The 19,241-nt window shown below is 48.1% G+C and overlaps 1 protein-coding gene across 1 annotated transcript in view; it reads right to left on the minus strand.

Annotated features, from left to right (window-relative positions):
- CREB3L1 (cAMP responsive element binding protein 3-like 1) overlaps positions 1-19,241 on the minus strand; it is a 52,744-nt gene that overhangs the window by 20,950 nt on the left and 12,553 nt on the right. The window contains exons 2-3 of the mRNA XM_006896737.1: positions 4,093-4,321; positions 248-432 (exon numbers count right to left, since the gene is read on the minus strand). Coding sequence (XP_006896799.1) covers positions 248-432; positions 4,093-4,321 — 414 coding nt within the window. The remainder of the gene's footprint in view (positions 1-247; positions 433-4,092; positions 4,322-19,241) is intronic.

Genomic DNA, 19,241 nt, shown 5'->3' on the forward strand with positions numbered 1-19,241 from the left:
ACCCTCAGTGCCCTAACATTGGCCCCGCCCCTAAACCTAGGGATGCTATTGGCTCTGCCATCAGAACTGAGGCCAACATTGGCTCCGCCCACAGCACTGAGACGAACATTGGCCCCGCCCCCATCCTGGACTGCCATTGCTCTTTGTTCAGAGTCTTGAGACGAACAGGTTCTTGGATAGTTCTTCCCATCCTTGACCTACCATACTTCTTCCCTCCCCCGCCCCAACAAATAGTCCCCAGGCTCACCTGATGAGGGACAGGCAGCCTGGACAGAGGGCTGAGGCCCAGCAGCGGGGTGGTAGCCATGGCGGCAGCGGGGGCCATAGCTGAAGAGGCGGCCAGAGGGTCCATGGGCAGCTCCGGGCTCTGCTCCTGCTTCACCAGGACGGAGCACAGTTTGTGCCCCAGCGCCCACGCTCCATGCTCCATGTCTGGGGGGAGGGGCAGGACCCAGGCTCAGGGACTCCCTGGAGCAGAAGGCTCAAACCCCTCCGGCCCCAGAAGCTTTTCTGGACTGGACACTGGACAGGTGTTGGGGTGCACCAGCAAGGGGACAGGAAAGGACAAAGGGCCGCTTATGAGGCGGGCAGGTGAGGGCATTCATTTACTTCAACAGCTTACGCTTGGTCAACAGACCTAGACCCCTCTGACTGACTGGGTATGCCTAGACAAGTTGCTGAATTTCTCTGAGACTTATACTTAGTTCTTCACATAGAAAGTGAGAAAAGGGACCAACCAACCAGCTACTGTGGACTGAATTCGGGTGAACAGTGTGTCCACAGGGTTTTCAATGGCTGGGTTTTTTTGAAAAACGAGTCCAGGTTTTTCTTCTGAGGTACTTCTGGGTGTACTAGAACCTCTCACCTTTTGACTTGAAGCCCAATATGTTAACGGTTTGTACCACCCGAGAGTCTAGAAGATAAATCAAAATAATACAAACTCAAACAAAAAACGTAAACCCACTACCATCAAGTGAATTTTAACTCCAAGCGGCCCTCACTTAGGTTTCCAGGGAGGTCTGGTGTCCTAGTGGTCAGGAGTTGCACCACCAACCCAGTCTGCTCCTGTGTGATCTACAGCCTCGGAAAATCCACTTGAGGATCAGCTGTGAGTTAATTCTGACTTTATGGCTCATAAAAACAACAACATCAGGTTTCCAGGATTGGTGGACTCGAACCACCAACCTTTGGGCTAGCAGCCCAAATCACAATGTGTGCAATCCTCATCCCCATCAGCTCTGTTCTCAGAGGTCCTTACATGCAGACAGGAATGTGGGGAAAGGGGAGCATATAGTAAGGAGCTGGACGGGCTTTAGGAACCCACTGTGGGTGGAGAGAAGGGTCAGAGGCTTGGCTGCCTGAACCTGCTTTGGAGGCCAGGCCCCACCCAGCCTGGGAGCCTTCGTGCCCAACTGTGGGCCACAGGCCGTCTCTGGGTTCCAGGAATACCCACTATCTTCCCAAATTATAGGACCAGGCCACTGGCCTCCGGGAAGCTGCCCCCTGCAAAGGGCCCACAGACAAATTGCTTTAAAAATAGATTTGGGGTGGCCAGAGAGGAGCAGCTGGGCTGGCCTGGAGGGGATCTACCCCATATCCCCACCCTTCCTCACGGGGAGGCCCCTAGAAGCTTGGCTGAGATCTAAGCACTGAGGTATGGCAGCTGCAAGCCCTGGAGCCACTGAAAAACCCAGAAGATGTCCTTGCCCCATCAGGGGTGAGACCAAGTCCTGTCTTGGCCTCTGCAGAATCTCAGAGAATCTAGAAACAGTTCACATTCTTGTGCAAAGCCCTCGACACATAATTACCATATTTCCTCCTCCCAACAACCCCTTGGGGCACGTACAGTTATTCTCCCCATTTTATGGATGAGAAAACCAAGAACTTGCTCAAGATCATTGTCCCCTGGAGGGGGAAAGAGGAAGAAACATCATCTTCATTGTTTTAACCATTCATAGCATTAACAGGGTTTTTAGATGCACAATGAAAATGTTCTTATATGCCATCTAGTCTTGACCCTTGATGACAGGGCAGTGCTGTCTCATAGTTTCCCAGGCTGTGGTTTGTATGGCAGCAGATGGGTGGGTCTTTTCTCCCTCAGAGCAAATGGGGTGGTTTGAACCACTGACCTTTCAGTTAGCAATGGAGTGCTTAACTGTTTCAATACCAGGGCTCTTTACAATGAAAATAATCATGTAGTATTATTTTTAAAATTTTTAAGTCATTAAAAAATTGTGCATATTTAGTCCTCAGCTCCATGTCAGGAATGTAACATGTATCAACATGAAAACAGACACTAATTGTTGATGTGCGTTTTGTGCTGGGCACTGAGCTGGGTACCACACATATAAAAGTTTTAAACCTGACCTGAACTCTCAAAAGTACATAGCATTATGCACACCATGTTTAGTGCTGCTTTGTTCACAACAGCAAAGAATTGGAAACATCCCAAGTGCCCATCAACAAATGACTAGAGAAACCATAGTATATTCTAACAATGGAATATTATGCAGCACTGAAAAACAAAGAACTCATGAAATATTATACAAAATAGGTGTCCATGGAGGACATTATGCTGAGTGAAATATCTCAGTCACAAAAAGACAAATACTGCATAATGCCAATGGTACAGAACACGACTGATATGGAGGCTGGGGGGAAACTAAGAAAAGAGGAGATAAATAATGTACACAGCATTGAAACAGATGAGGGAGAGAACTGTATAAAAGGAATAAGAGTTGCATAGTAAAGTGATCCAGGCAGGGGTACAGGACAGTATAACAGTGAAAGAAGTTTTTTTTCCAAAGAAAAAAGTGAACTGGGGTGGGGGGGGGGGGGTGGGGGGGTGAGGCAGGGAGAGTGGACAGAGAGGAAAATGTGCAACAATGAATGAATGGAAATCCAAGTTCTTTATAAACTTTCATTAAAATAAAAAAAAATTTTAAAAGTGCCTAGTATTGTGATTTTGTAGTTGGGGAAATATAAGCTCAGAGAGGTTAAATAACTTGCCTAAGTCACACAGCAGCCAGTGGAGGCAACAGGATATACACTAAGGCTAGTTCCCTTGCTGCCCATTGAAGTTGGTGAAATGAGGCCAAAGCAAGGGTGTGAGATTTCTAATCAAGGGTTTATATCAATCCCACATTTCTGTTCTGCCTTTTACTGTAACCTAGACAACTCAGTTTTCCTAAGCCTCTTTTTTTAAGAAATTGTTCAACAGGTGATTACAACAGAAAATTAGTGTCACTTTTTGCCTGTTGTGTGAAATAAATGACATCATTAACTTGAAGATGCTTTGCCAGCTGGGTGGTGCTATAGAAATGCTTATTATTCCTGTTTGTTGATAAGAATTGGAGGCTTACAGAGGCCACGAGGGCTGTCCATGTCAAAATGATGGAGCTGAGACCATGTGTATTTGAGGAAATGCCCCAGCGGTCATTTCTAGGTGGAAATAGTCTGGAGTTCTTGAAAACTGATAACCTGAGAAGTAGGACTCAGTGTGTCCTTTGCTTTAAAGTGGGAAGGGGCTGGTGGAAAGGAGTGCTTTGGGGTACCTCATTTTCAGGAATAAAAGCATAGTGCAAAGGTCTCCTCCCAAACTCCAATAGCCTCTTAGAGGGCATCACAATGAGAGGCAGTAAGATTTTGGAGTTGTAACTTGTCCACATTTATGATTTTACCACCTAAACTGCTCCCTCTGTGTCAGTGGCTCTCAGACTTGAGATGCCTCTGGATCACCTGGAAGGTTGGGCCTCCCCATCAGGCTCCTTTGCTAAGTTGTGGGGGAGGATGTGAGAATTAGCATTTTTGACAAGTTCCAGGTGATGCTGATTCTGCTGGTCTGGGTACCACCTGATGCCTCTGACTTATGTCATCAGTGAAGACCTTTTAGAGAAGTGTTTATTATACGGGTCTGGTTTTGGGGATCTTAAAAAGTCGGAGAGCAGCACCCCATGAAAGGAGTTTGTAAATGATGACTCATTTGAGGGCCTCTCAGAGTCTCAGCATGTAGGTTCCCCACTGTAGCCCCTCTAAACCCTTCCTTCCTGGATATCTGGACTGAGCCGTCACTGGGCCCTTCCTACCTCTTACCTTGGGTGGTGTCCTCCATCTTGATGGGCACGAGGGGACTCTGAGGTGCGGAGTCACCGCTCAGAGAGTAGCTGTGCTCAGCCTGGATGCCCGGGGTGGGAGAATCCAATTCCATGTCCAAGAGGGGACTCTTCTCGTCCAGCACAGGATCATCAAAGAAGCTACTGAACAGGTCATTGGAGAAGTCTTCCATGTTCTCGGCAAAGTGGTCCAGGTGCTCAGGAAAGTGCTAAGGAAGGGGGAAGGGAGAAGAGGGGATTCACATGAACTTGGGAAGGGGAGTGCTGTGGCAGCACTATCACTGCTGAGGTCACTGTGCTCTCATTGCAACCTTCCCCTTACTGGTCCCACCAGCACTGCAACATCATTATTATAAATTATTATTATTGTCATTACTTTTCTCATCACCATGACCCACATCACCACCACTCCACCACTGGTACAACCCCCAATCCTGATACCATCACACCACCGTGTTATCACTGTCATCACTGTTACTTCCACCACGTGGTTCACCACTGGTACAACCCCAAGTATCTTCACCAGCCCTGATATTGTCACCATCATCCCCACTGTCAGCACCACGACCTTTGTCCCATGTCCCACCATTGCCACAACCTTCAATACCAACACTAGCCCTGTTAGCATCCCACTTCCATTAATACTGGTCCATCACCATTCATTCCTCCACAGTCCTCATTGGACACCTCTGCTACCATCACCACCATTATCATTCCAGATGAGCTTTGGAGGGGGTGGAAGAGTTCCTGGGCTGGACAGCAGGACATGGGTTCTGATTCTGGCTCAAGGAACCTTCTTCAGATAATTTAACCTGCCTGAGTCTGTTCCTAGTTAGCTCTGCTTTCTTCATAGACTTGCTGTGAAGATAAAGTAAAAGAATTTCTGAATGTCTCTGCTGGTGAGTTTGCATTCCAATGGCAAAGATAGTGACCTTTATGTTATCTGGTGCTGGGACGCAGGGAAGACAGGATGCCTCTGCTCTCCTTATTTGCACAGGCCCAATCTTGGATGTCCCTATCTTCCCTTTCCCAGCCATTCTTCATGCCAAGAGATTAGGCTCTGGAGCCTGTTGCTTGGGTTTGAATCCTGGCCTTGACACTTCGAGCTATGACTCAGTGCCGTGCAGACTGTGGGTGGTGACTCATTTGGGTTGTGAAATCAATTTAGTGGGTCACGACCAGGATTTAAGCAAAAATAAAACAGAGCAAAATAGAGCAGAAAATAACAGTGTGTACCACACATAGTAAAGTACTGTCTTCTGAATTAATCTTTGTGTGTGTGTTGCTAATGAAATGAAATGTATTTCTTATAATAAAAAAAGCCTAAAAGATTCTGGACTCTGTGATCTTGGAAATGTGAATTAACTTGTTTTTCACTGCCTCCTTCCTCGTGCAGTAGAATAACACTTTTTACCTGTTAGGATTGTTGTGAAGATTAAACAAATGAACATGGGTAAACATAACAAGGAATAGTCCCTGGCACACGATAATCACACAATAAAAGTTACCTATTAAGATAAACAAGACACTCCAGTGGCTAGCACATAGTTGTTCTTGTTTTTGTTGTTGTTAGAGGCCGTCATGTTGCATACTCATAGTGACCCTCTGAAGAGCCAACCTGAACCCTGCCCTATCTTTTGCCATCCTTATTATTTCTGACACCCCAAGCTCATTGCGGAAGTCACTGTGTCAATCCATCTCATTGGAGGTCTTCCTCTCCGCTGGCCTTCTCATCTTTCCAAGCATGATGTCCTTTGCCTTTTCCAATGAATAGCTTTCCTTGCCTAGCTACATATCCAAAGTATGAAAGATGAAGATTTGCCATCTCTATCTCCAAGGGGCTCACTGACTGTACAGATCCTTACCACAGGACCAGCAGTCAACATCATGATAGATGGAGAAGGGATTGAAGCTGTCAATGATGCCATCTTCCTTGGATCAACAATCGTCACACTTGGTACCAGCAGCACAGAGTAGGTACTTCTGAATTCTTTTTAGTTCTCTCTCATCCCACTGCCTCTACTCCTTCAAGAATGGTGGTGATTCAGCGGTGGAGTTCTTGCCTTCCATGTGGAAGACCTGGGTTCAATTCCTGGCCAGTGCATCTTAGTGTAGCCACAGCCAGCTGTCAGTGTGTCACTAATAAGTTGAATAGGTGTTGGTAGTTATTCTAGATTAAGACTGACTAGCTCTGGTCAAGGACTGCAGCCTACAATACGGATTGAGGCTCAATGTCAAGAAGACAAAGATTCTCACCACTGGACCAATTGGCAACATCAGGATGGATGGTGAAGAGATTGAGATTGTACACAACTTTAGTTTGCTTGGCTCCACAGTCAACACTCTTGGCACCAGTAGCCAGGAAATTAAAAGGCACATTGCCATGGGAAAGTCTGCTGTTAGGGACCTCTCCAAAGTACTGAAGAGCAATGGTGTCTCTCTGGAAACTAAGGTGCATCTGATACAGGCCATGGTCTTTGCAATCACTTGTTATGAATCAGAGAGTTGGACAATGACCAAAGAGGATAGGAGGAGAATTGATGCCTTTGAGCTGTGGTGCTGGAGAAGAGTATTGAGAATACCATGGACTGCTAGGAAAACAAACAGATTCGTCCTAGAAAGGGTTAAATGGGGTAGCTCCTTGGAGGCAAGGATTCTGAGTCTCCATCTAACATACTTTGGACATGTTGTGAGGAGAGACCGGTCCTTGGAGAAGGACATCATGCTTGGGAGGGTGGAGGGACAGCACAGGAGGGGAAGGCCCTCTATGAGGTGGATTGATTCAGTGACTGGGATAATTGGGATGGGAGTGTCAGAGACAGTGCAATTGGCACAGGACAGAGCAGAGTTTAGGGCTGTTGTACATAGGGTCTCTACGAGTTGCAAGCGACTCGATGGCACATAACATAACAACAGCTCTGGTGGTGTAGTCTGTACCCAAAAGGCAGCACACTTTCAGCACCTCAGATCCTCAAGCAACTCTGAGGGAGAAAGATACGGAGTGTCTTTCTGTTAAGGTTTGTAGCCTCAGAAATCCAAAGGAGGGTCACTGGGAGCCAAAACCAACCCAGCAGCACTAAGTTCACATTTTGGATCTGAGAGCATAGAGCATTGGAGCTTTGGTCATAAAAGCAGCATTTATGTGTTTAAGGATAAAACTCAGAAGGCAGAGAGAGGTTGGATATAAGGAATAATGAAGATGAAAATGACAGGAAGTGGAGGGAAATGCAATGACATTGTGGGTGATGAATTAGTGTAAAAAATGTGAATAACTGTTGAACAAAAAACCAAGTTGTTTTATAAACTTTCATGCAAACCACCACAACAACAGCAATAATAACAAAGGCTAGGGAGAAAGGCCTGGTGATTGTGATCTACAAAAAAACCCCAGCCAATGAAAACCTCATGGATCACAATGGTCTGGTCTTATTGTGCAGTGGGTCCAGGTTGGTATGATAAGAAGGTAAGAGAGGTTAACAACAAAAGAATGTCACTGTTGATTGAAATGAAAAAGTGAAGGAGGAGTCCCTTCCCACCCTGGAGCCCCACCTGGAATTACCGCTTGAATTGTCTCCTAGTCTGGAGGGAGCTGCAGGCCTTCCTGATGGGGAATATTAGGAACCTGTCCAGATGAGAAATCCTGGTGGCACCACGAGCAAAGAAGCAGCAGAGAATTCAGAATGTGTGAGGCCAAAGATCCCTGTGCCACTCAAGCAGCAGCAACAGCCGCTGCAGCGAAGAACTAGAGACTTGACATGAGACAGAGCTGGCCTTGGGACCTCTACTCCACAGAGCCAGAGCTAAGATCATTCACTCAAGTTTGTTGGGGGACTTGGGGTAGACAGCCTCTGGAAAGTCTCTGAGCTTTGATAAATGCTGATGGTTGTGGAAGGGCTTCAGGCCTTTTGTTCATGGGGTTGCTATGAATCATGCTCGACTTGAAGGCAATCAACAACAACAAGAACTTTGTAACACTGGTTTAAAGCTGTACGATTGAAGGCAGAGGGGCCTGAAAGCACATTTCAGAAACTGTCCTGACTGAGTGATTGTATTCTACTACCAACCTAAATTATATCCTTTGACTTCCTTAATAAAGCTGATAAATCATGAAAATTTAAAAAATAAAATAAAGTCCTGTTGGCACTCAACAGTCCAAAGCATCTGTGGGAAGATGTGGCACTCTGCTCCTGTATGTAAACATTTACAGCCTTGGAAACTCGATGAGGCAGTTCTCCAGGTCTTCCCTGTAGGGTTGTTATGAATATGAATTGACTCAATGCCAGTGACACATTTGAGCTGTGGTGTTGGAGAAGAGCACAGAACATCTCATGGACGGTCAAGAGAATGAACAGCTTATGTCTTGAAGAGGGTGGAGCCGGAGTGCCTTTTGTATGCAAGAATCATGACGCTTCGCCTCACCTACGCTGGGCATGTTGCTAAGAAGGGCTGTTCCTTGGAGAAGGACATGATGCTGGGAAGGGTGGAGGATGAGTGAAGGAGAAGGACCCTTAACCGGGTGGACTGACATGGTGACTGCTGCAATGGGCTCTGTGTGTCAGGAAGTGTGAGGATGGTTCAGGATAGAACAGGGTTCAGATCTTCTTTATAGGGTCACTATGAGTTGTATTTGACTTGTTGGCACCTAACAACAACAACAATGCCAGTGAGATTTTTTTTTCTAGAAGGAAAGCAGAGAGAAAGGCCTTCTAACTGCAGATAAGGCTGAGAGTGTCAAGGTTGGGAGATCATTGTCCGAGTTGAACAAAGCATGGGTACAAACTCTGGAGTCAGAGAGATCTGCTTCCAACAGTTTACTTCTCTAATGGCTAATTTATTAAAACTTTCTATGCCTCAATTTCTTCATCTGGAGAGTGGGGTAAATAATAGTTCTTGAGTGTGTCAAAAACCTCAAAAATCATTGCCATCGAGTCAGAACCAACTCCTAGCTGACCCTCCACTGGGTTTTCAGAGGTGATAAATTGCACAGGAGGAGATTGCCCAGCTTTCTCCCTCAGAGCAGCTGGTAGATTTGAACCACCAGTCTTTAACATTGGCAGTGCAACTCCCTACCCACTAGGCTCCCTCATGGGCTTGTCAGGAGGACCAAGTATTTGTTAAGTGCAATGTGTATAACATTATGAGGATAAAATGAGTGAGTACACAGGAAACACTTAGAACTTAGAACCCTAGTATGGAGGGAGTGTTGTCAGGGAACTCCGGTGGTGTGGTCCTTAGCAAGACACAATGTGTGTACTAATTGTATGCCCCTCTGTGGTTGGAATCTGACAATAGCTCTGTAGGAGAAAGATGGGCCATTTCCTACTATGATGATTTATAGCCTTGGAAAGCTGATGTTGGGACAACTATGAGCTGGAAGCCACTCCAATCGTAGTGAGGACTCAATAATCGTTTTTATATACTGTCAAGCTGGAGCAGACTCACAGCTGACCCTCCAGTGGCTTATCAGAGGGATTTGTTCACAGGGGAGATTGTCCATCTTTTTACCCACAAAGCTTCTGGTGGATTTGAACTGCATGCCTTTGGGCTGGTAGCACAACTCTTTACCATTAAGCCACCAAAGTTCCCTCAGTAATCATTAGTCATTACTATTAGCAAAACCACAATCCCTAACTCTGAGCCTGGGCTGAGCTTGGGAATCAACGCAGGGAGATGATGTGATTCCCCTCTTTACTCCCTCAGACAAAGTGTGATGAGAAAATCCAGAACAAAATGAGTTCAGAAACCCCAAGAATTTGGGAACCTTCCCTCCTTCCCAGTTCCCAGAAATCCTCCTCCTCCTCCTTCTCCATGGCTGTGGTTTAACCTTCCTAAGTGCTTTTGTATGCATCATCGCATTTAGTCCTTCCAATTACTCTAGTGAGTAAGGAGAGTGTCTGGATTTGACAGACAAGGAAACTGAGGCCCAAAGAGCCAAGTGGTCTGAGGTCACACAACAAGAAAGCACCAAATTCCTCCCTGCCCTGTCAGTCCCCTCTATAACAGGCATCTTGTTCACCTGCTGGATCCTAGCACCTGACCTGGGATAGAAATATAAGAAAACAGAAAATAATAATAATAATAATAATAATTCTTTTCTAGGCTTTCTGAAGTCTTCAATATGGATTGAAGCTCAACATCAAGAAGATAAAGATTCTCATCACTGGGCCAACTGGCAGTACTATGATGAATGGAGAAGAGATTGAGGTTGTTAATTTCAGCTTGCTTGGCTCTGTAGTCAACACTCTTGGCACCAGCAGTTAAGAAATCAAAATATTAATTGCATAGGAGAAGTTTGCTGTCAGAGACCTCTCCAAAGTAATGGTATCAGTCTAGAGACTAAGGTGCATTTGATCCAGACCAAGGTACTCACAATTACTTGCAACGTATCCGAGAGCTGGACAATGACTAAGGATGTCAGAAGAATCAACACTTTTGAGTGGTGGTGCTAGAGAAGAGTCTTGAACCTATCATGGGCCATCAAGAGAATAAACAGGTCTCTATTGGAGATGGTGAAACCAAGTTTCTCCTGGGAGTCAAGGATTTGAAACTCTGTCTCACATCCTTTGGGCATGTAGCCAGGAGGGACCAGTCTCGGAGAGGACATCATGCTTGGAAGGGTGGGAGACCCCAGATAAGATGGATTGATACAGTAACTGGGGCAATGGGGGTAGGTGTGTCGGAATCAGTGAGACTGGCTCAGGTTAGGGCAGGGTGCAGAGCTACTGTATGTAGGGTCACTATGCGTTGCAGGTGACTCAATGACACACAACAACAACAACAATAATAATAATAATAATCACAACATGTGCTGTTGAGTTATTCTGACTCGTGGTGACCCTGTAGTAGAATTGAGCTCCTTAGCATTTTCGATGGCTGAGTTTTTGCCAGTGGATCACCAGGTCTTTCTTCTGAGATGCCTCAGTGGGGACTCAAATCTCCAACATTTCGGTCAACAGCTGAACACATTAACCATTGCATCACTCAGTTCCATAATAAAAAAAAATCCCCCAAAATTGTTGCCCTCAAGTAAATTCCCACTTATGATGACTCATGCAATATGCAGCAGAACTGCTTGTAGGGTTTTTGAGGGTTTTTTTTGCTGTAATCTTTACAGAGCTAGGAGCCCTGGTTGCACAATGGTTAAGTACTTTACTGTTAACTGAGAGATTGCTGGTTTAAGCCCGCCCAGAAGCTCTCCTCAGGAAGACAGATTCTGCTCCTGTAGAAACAGCATCCCAGAAAACCCTGTGGGACAGGTCTACTCCGTCACATGGAGTCACCAAGAGTTGAAAGCCACCACAATATCATCTTTATGAAGTGAATCGCCAGACTTTTCCTTCTCAGTGCCACCGAATACTTTTGGATTGTTGATAAGGAGTTGCACTGCAAACCCAAAGGTACTTGGTTTGAATCCATCAGCTGTTCTTTCTGGAGGAAGATGGGTAATCACTTTTCTTTTTTGGGGGGTAATCACTTTTCTGATACAGCCTCAGAAAACTCACTGGAGAGTCAGTTCCAGGTAGACAGCACTTAGCAACCACCTTTAGTTTACACACCAGTCTCTTGCACATGCAGTAAATATTGGTAGAGACACAGGGCTTTGTGCTCCCATACGTCACATGCTTCAGTATGTCATGTCCAGTAATTCTTGGGCAAAGTAACAGGAGCTCAGGAGACCAGAGGCTTTAGCTGAACAAGTCCCTAAGAACAAGTGTGACTCAGGAAGAAAGCCATACAAGTAGTGCCCAGCCCCCAAACACAGCAGAAGTCTGTCCTCTGTGCTAGCCACATCCTCTGCAGAGCAGAGCCCAGCCCAATAGGGGACGCCCTTTCCTCCAGCTCACTCCCTCTCAGGGTCTCAAAGGCCTGGTGTGGGCTTGGGGGGGAGGGAGTGTAGAGATGAGTCAGCTGTAAAGGTATTTCTTCAGCAGCTGTGTCTCAGGAGATAAGGGTTTGCCAAGCCGCTTTCCAGGGCCATGGAGAGGAGACACGCTTACTTCAGTCTGAGTTTGGGGAGCCTGAACCCCTCCTCTCCCTGCAGATGACCCAGGTCTTTCTCAGAGACTGTTTTAGAAGGGATGTCTACCAGAACTTACTGAGGGAGCTCTACTGGCTTCCCTCCTTTTTGGGCACTTGCACCCCACCTGCTGCAAACAGCAGTCCAAGCCCAGCAGGACTGAGCTTCCAGAGTTTCGGGAGCCAAGTAGAAGGGGAGGGCAGCCAAGGGGCAGGCAGGGTGGGGGCTGAGGCACCAGGCGTTCTGGTCCTTCTTGCTGAGAACTTCCTGTGTGCTGCTGGGTGGACCTCTGGGGGCAATGGTGAACACGTGTCCCCTCCTCCCGGCCTGCTGTAACTACTGCAAGTAGGGACTCCCTAGAAAGCTTTGTGGTTGTTGCACTGTCAACCTAAAAACAGGGTGTTCGAATCCACAAGCTGCTCTGCTGGAGAACGCAAGGGCAATCTCCTCTCATGTGATTTTCTGTTGTTGTTAGGTCCCCTGAGCTGAGCACAACTCACAGCAACCCTAGGAATAACAGGTCCGAACCCTCATCATCTCTGACACCCTTGGGCCCATTGTTGCAGGCACTGTGTTAATCCACCTGCGAAGTCTCTTCCTCCCTTGTGCTGACTCTACCTTCCCTAGCATGATGTCCATGGAATCCCATTCCTATGAATAGGCAGCCTCTGAAACTGATGGCAATGAGGGGGCTTTTTTGGTGTGATTTATCTGGAAGGGGGGGGTCCCTCATTGGTATAAATAATTAATCGCGCAAACAATTAATATGCTTGATTGTTAATTCAAAGATAAGAAGTTCAAGTTCACTCAGAGGCACCTCTGAAGAAAGGCCTGGCAAGATACTTCTCCCCAAAACCAGCCATTAAAAATCCTCCTGGGCACAGACCTATTCTGACACTTTATGGTCGCCAAAGTTCAAAGTGGGCTTGAGGGCAATTGGTTTTACCTTCATCTGGTGTCTGGGCCTATTATGAGCTATTATTGTTGGTTTATGTCATCAACTCAGACTTAAGTAGAACTTAAAGAAGTCCCTGGTCCATGCCCTCTACACGATTTGCTACTGAGAAACTGAGACTCAGAAAGGCAGCTAGCCAAAGTTAGTTATTTGGTGATGAGAGAGGTGACTTCATCTGAATTGTTAGGCCCCGTCAGCATGGTCACGCTCTTGTGTCTTTCTCTCTCTCAAGATCCACCTTTTCCCTAAACCTGGGAAACCCAACTCAGGAAGCTCCAGCCTTGTCTCTCCATACCACACCCAGCCCTTTTGCCAATTCCCACACAGAAAGTTCAGGTTTCAAATAATTGAACGGATATTAATGGGGGTGGAGGGTGGTGTTAGGTGTCTATAAGTGCTAGAGGGTGGTGGGTCAACTTTCTGAGGGGTTAGGGTTCCACTGGGGTGAAGGTGCTGGAGAGGGGGTTGGCTTTCCAAGCAATGGGAATGGGAAGCCAGAGAAGGAAATATTATGATTTGTTTCCCTCCTCGTTAAAGACTTTTTCCTATAGTCGTGCCAACAATAGCTCCTTCACGGCGGCCACGCAGAGCCGGCGCCGGCTCTCTCACTCGGAGGGGTGCTCCAGGGCTCCCCGCCCGCGGACTCCCGCACCCCGCCCTGCGGCCGCACCTCCCACCGGGACAGGACTCAGTACTCAGCCCCTGAAAAGTTAGAGCAGCCAAAGCCGCCCGCCCAGCACGGTCCTCATACGGTTAAAGCCAGCGTGGGGCCGCCCCTTGCCGGCATCCCCACCGCTCATTGGTGGGAACTGTGGAGCTCCTGGCCAATGGGAAGAAGCTGCGAGAAGCGGCCGACCACACGGCGGGGAAGGGAGCGGGGAGCAGGGAAGCTCACAAGGTTAATGGGAAGCGGTCGGTGTGGCCGAGGAGTCCAGGTGTTCTAGACCGGTCAGGGGCAAAGCAGAGGAAATGACCCTTTTGTGGTTCCAGCAGTCCCACAGTGCCCTAAGGCCCTGACCCCGTGCCCAGGAAGCAGAGAGGGTCCACCCTTGAGTTTTCATTTCCCTCCTTGGTTTTCTAGCTCTGCCTCCACCAACCCCTTTTCAAGGATCTACTAGGTGGGGCTTGGGCCTCGGGCTCTGCTCCCAGGAGAGGGGCACCCCTTCGAGGGGTAATAGGACTGCTCAGCCTTTCTTCCCCATGCCTCTTGCCTCGTCTTTAGGGTCAATAGAGAAAGAAGGTGAAGTTCAGGGAAGTTCTCTGTCTATGCGGACAGGGGATTTGGGGTCCCCAGACCCCAGGGCTCACCCTCTCACAGACTCTCAGCTCCCGCACGCACACCTGGCTCTGCCCTCCCCCACCCCAGCTGATCCAATCTGTGCTTAGGGAAAAGGAGGGAGGAGACAAAGTGGGTCCAGACTCCACTGTGGGATGAAGGGGGATACTGAGTCCAAACATTCCTTCTGAGATGGAGAGATCGAGAGCTGCCTTCCCTTCCCTGCAGCAGCTGAACCTAGAGACATGCCCCCAATCCCCCCCTCCCCTACATTCTGGAATGGTTACTTGAGGTCACTAGAAAACTGCCACCATTTCAAGCTGAAGAAGGGCCACCAAACTGAGGCATTGCTGGGCTCAGAGGAAAGTAGACCAAGGAAGACCAGGGAGGCATGCCAGGGAAGGGGGGGCATCATTGAGGGGGGCATTGTCTCTGCCCTTAAGCATCACCATTCAGGTGTTGGGATCCCAGGACTCCTCTTCCTGGAGCTAGACCCAAAGTCTGGCCTGTGACAGGAACACTGAACCTAGACTTTATGGCCCCAAGTTCAAGCCCCAGCTCTGCTCTGGGTCTGATTCCCAACTGGTACAGTCTGTGGTCCTTGGAGGGATGGCAAAGCTAGCGTGAAGTAGGTCCAAGAGTGGGCTCTTTCCAACTGGCCTGGCCTCTTTGGAGACTGGGAAGGGGTGCTTCCAACATCCTGCGTTCCTGGAAGCTTCCTAGCAGGGCATGGGGATGGGGGGAGCACACTGTTCCAACATCCACCCTCACTCTCAGCTCCTGTTCCCCACAGATCTATGGAAGGCAGCGGGTGAGGGTTCATATTTTTCCCCTGCTGAACTATTTACCACAGAGCCCACATCCAAATAAGCATAAATGCTGTGTGATTGTGTGTGTGTGTGTGTGTGCGCACGCGTGCACTTGCATGCACACACAGGCACGTGCCACAGGCATATGGATGTGAGGTTCCTTCTTACACATAGCAATACCAGCTCCCTGACACCAAGCAATGCAAGTTACACCACTGACACATTCAGACAATTCCACACACAGATGCTACCCCACATGCAGCCACATTGTCAGAGGTTCCCATAGGCTAACACCATCAGGCATCTAGGACACAGGAGATGTTACTAGACATGGATTCATATGTGCACACGGACATGTAGTCACTTAGACACAGAAACACCTGCACACAAACACAAGCAATATCTCACAGCCTTGTGGAACAGCAAAGTGACATGCCAAATCACATGCTAGAGATGACTCCATCGGGGGAAATTGGGAGGCCCAGTTTGGCCTGGACTAGAGGAGGAGGAAGAGAGGGGGATTGAGCTTTTCTGTGGGAGACAGGCGGACCAGTGCTTTCTGTGCACAGGCCCTTTCAGGTCCTGGGGAAGGTGTGGATTCTCTGCAGCCCTCAGTTCTGTCTGCCTCGCCCTCTAGTTTTTCCCCTCTGGTCAGATCAGGGGGGCCTTCAGACAAGTGGAGAGCTGACCTGTAGGTTCCTGGCCAGCCCCGGCATCTTCTAACCAAGCGTCTCCTGTGCTGTGGTCCAGCCCAGGGGTAGGCGCCAGGCACTGTCTGGACAGGAGGAAGGGATGGCAGTGACAGCCACCGCCCAGATTAGCTGGAATTGGCATCGCTGAGGGCACAACAGCCCAGAGCTTGGCTGCTAAAGATGCTGGTCCGTAGGCTGTGGCTGGAGGATCCCTCTGGGGACAGCTCAGGACACTGGAGACCAAGAACTAAGGCTAGCACTGGGGTTCTGGAGACTAAGGGCACCCAGTAGCATTTATTCATTCATTTAACCCTCCATACATTAGTTCAATGTTAACTGAGTTACTCCTGTAGAGAGATGAAAAAGGTCCAGTTCCTTCCCCCAAAAGCCATCCTATCTTGTGGTTTGTCTCCTCCATTTAGGAAGTTAGGCTTAAGGTCTGAATACTGACTCCTCTCCAGGGCATTCTTCACTTGCTTCAAGTTGTTGTTAGTTGCCAGTCAAGCAAGTATGACTCATAGCAAGCCTATGAATAACTGATCTGAACCCTGTCCTATCCTGTGCCATCTTCATCATCTCTGATACCCTGTGATCATTGCTGCCATCACGTGCCAGTCCATCTCACCAAGCATCTTTTCTTTTGCTGACTTTTCACAGTTCTAAGTATAACGTCCCTCTCCAAGGAAAGAGCCTCTCCTAGCAACATGCCTAAAGTATGTGAGATGAAGTCTTATCTTTGCCTCCAAGGAGCACTCTGGATATATTGTCTCCAAGGCAGTCTATGGGATATTCAGTACTCTTCTCCAACAACACAGCTCATTGGCATGAATTCTTTTGCTGTCATCCTAATTCACTGTCCAGCTTTCAGCAGCATAGCAAGTGATTGGAAAGACAATGGCCTGAGTCAGGCATACCGTAGTCTTGAAACTGACATCATTGCTCCTTAGTAATTTGGAGAGGTCCCTGACAGCAGACTTGGCCAATGCAATATGCCTCCTGATTTCCAGGCTTCTGGTACCAAGGGTGTTGGTTGGGGATCCAAGTAAGATGCAATTATTGACAAACTCATTCTCTTCCTCATCTATCATCATGTCGCTTATTGGTTCAGTGGTGAGGATTTCTTTTTTAAAAGTTGAGATGTAAATCATATTGGAAGATGTGATCTTTGCTCTTCTGCAGAGTATTTCTATTGAGCTTCTAAAACTACAAGCACGACCATGCTACTTCCCTGTTCAATATTCATCAATGTCTCCCTTCTGCCTTTAAGAGAAAGTGCATATTCCCTGTTGTTGTTAAGTACTGTTGAGTCAACTACAACTCGTAGCAGCCCTATCAACAGTGAATCTGAACCTTGCTCGATCCTATGCTGTCCTCACCATCTCTGACACACTCAAGCCCACTTTAATGAAGCCTAAAACGGCCCAGATATGCAGCTTCTATGTCTCGACTGTGTCCAGCTCTCTTCTGTATCCCCAAACCCTAGCATGAGTCCAGGCAGACAGTAGGTGCTCAGATGTTTGTGGAGTGACTGATGGATGTGGGTGAATAAAGGAATGTGTCAGGGAGCTGAGGCCCTTCTCTCGCCAGCTGAGCCTCCAGGAATGACTGTCCTGAATTCCACTCCCATGCCAGCCTGCTCCTGCTCCAGGCGGTTTCCATTCGCCTGGCTTCTTTCCCTTGGCTCCTCCCTTGGTGGGGTTTGCTATACCCATTCTCCAGGCTGTTCCTCCCCAGGACTTTTTCATTCTTAAACCCCAGCCAGATCAGGCATCAGAAGACCACAGGCTCCCTCCCTGTGCCTCACTGAGTACTGGAGGAGCCCCCACACTTAGGCCAACTTGCTGGGAGCCGCTCGGCCGGCCTCTGGCCAGCTGGAAAGGCCTGGCCTGGAACCTACTGCCCAGCTCTGGCTGGAATTCCCTTGGCCACTTCCCTCTCCCTCTGTGCACTCAGCGCTCGCCTCTGGCTTCCTCAGCGGTCCAGGCCTGTCTGAGTTGTCCTCAGGTTTTATTTTTGGAAGGAGTCGTATTCTCTCGCCTTATTTACTCTCCTTCAGCAAAGGTGTGGGACCTATGGGCTCGGCTGGGGATTAGGCCATGACTGCAGTCCCAAGGGCCTGGACCTCTCAGCGTTCCCAGATGGTAGGGCCTCCAAAGACTTCTGCCCCAGCATATGCCTCTGCCTGCCTTTCTCCACCCAGTGTATGACTAATGCTTGCCCCTGCTCTTCTTGAAGAGCTCTGTGATGGCCAAAATAATCAGGACAATTTCAAAGCTGAAAGGAATTTTGGCATCATTTGATCCATCCTTCACAATGTTCAGTAGTTTTAAGCAGGGAGGTAGACAGACCCGGTTCGAACTGTGGCTCTGCTACCTAGTGCCTGTGTAGCCTTAGATAAGTTCCTTAATTGCTCGGAGCCTCTATCTCAGCTATAAAATGGGTTATATTTATACCAACCCCACCAAGCCTGTTGTGAGGACTAAATAAGATAACATTTCCTTTATAAAGTGCAATGCAAGATACTGAGACAGTCCTCATTCAGTGTAATTATTATTCTTCTTAAAGAGTCTCAGTAGTGTAATAGTTAAAGTGCTCCACTGCTCACCAAAAGATTGGCAGGACAAATTCACCAAGGGACAGAGATCTGACGATCCTTTCTCATAAAGATTACAGCCTAGGAAAGCCTGCTCCCTCCTCTAGGGCCGCTGTGAGTCACAACTCACTCGATGGCATCTAACAACAATATTATTCTTGGAGTCCTGGGGAGGTGCAGAGTGCTGAAGTCATGATACGGTAGAATGAGAGCCCAGTAACCATCAGAATTGTTAGCCCAGGAGTCCCTGGACAATGCAAGCAGTTAACACTCTTGGTTGCTAACCAAAAAGATTGAAGGTTTGACTACCCAGAGGTGCCTCAAAAGAAAGGCCTAGTAATCTATGGAAAACCCCTGCTTTAACACATGCGGGGGGTGTCACCCTGAGTCAGAAGCAACTCATTGCCACTGGAAAACTGAGGCCCAGGGAAGGGGATGACTTGACCAGGATCACACGGCTCAAGACAAGCAGAATGACAAAGCAGTCATTTCTCTATTTCCGAGCTCAAGCTAAGTCAGACGAGTTGAACAGGGAAGGGTCTGGCGCCAAGAAGCCGAAGGAAGAATCTCCTGTGTTGGGCGGACCAGATCACAGGTCTGCCTCCTCTCACCGTGAGAAGCTCATCTCCCTTAACTGCCCCAGAGGATCCTTCCTGTCTGCTCTCTGAGGGGAGGAGCCTGGCGTGGAGACCCCAACACTCAGTCCCAAGGTGGACCCCAGGTCAGTGGGACTTGGAGGTGGGGGTGAGTGCAGGATCCTGACATCACAGAGTGGAGAAGCTGGAGC

This window comes from Elephantulus edwardii, unplaced genomic scaffold (genome assembly GCF_000299155.1).
Source record: "Elephantulus edwardii isolate Elephantulus edwardi_28Jun2011 unplaced genomic scaffold, EleEdw1.0 scaffold00189, whole genome shotgun sequence".
NCBI classification, from domain to species: domain Eukaryota; kingdom Metazoa; phylum Chordata; class Mammalia; order Macroscelidea; family Macroscelididae; genus Elephantulus; species Elephantulus edwardii.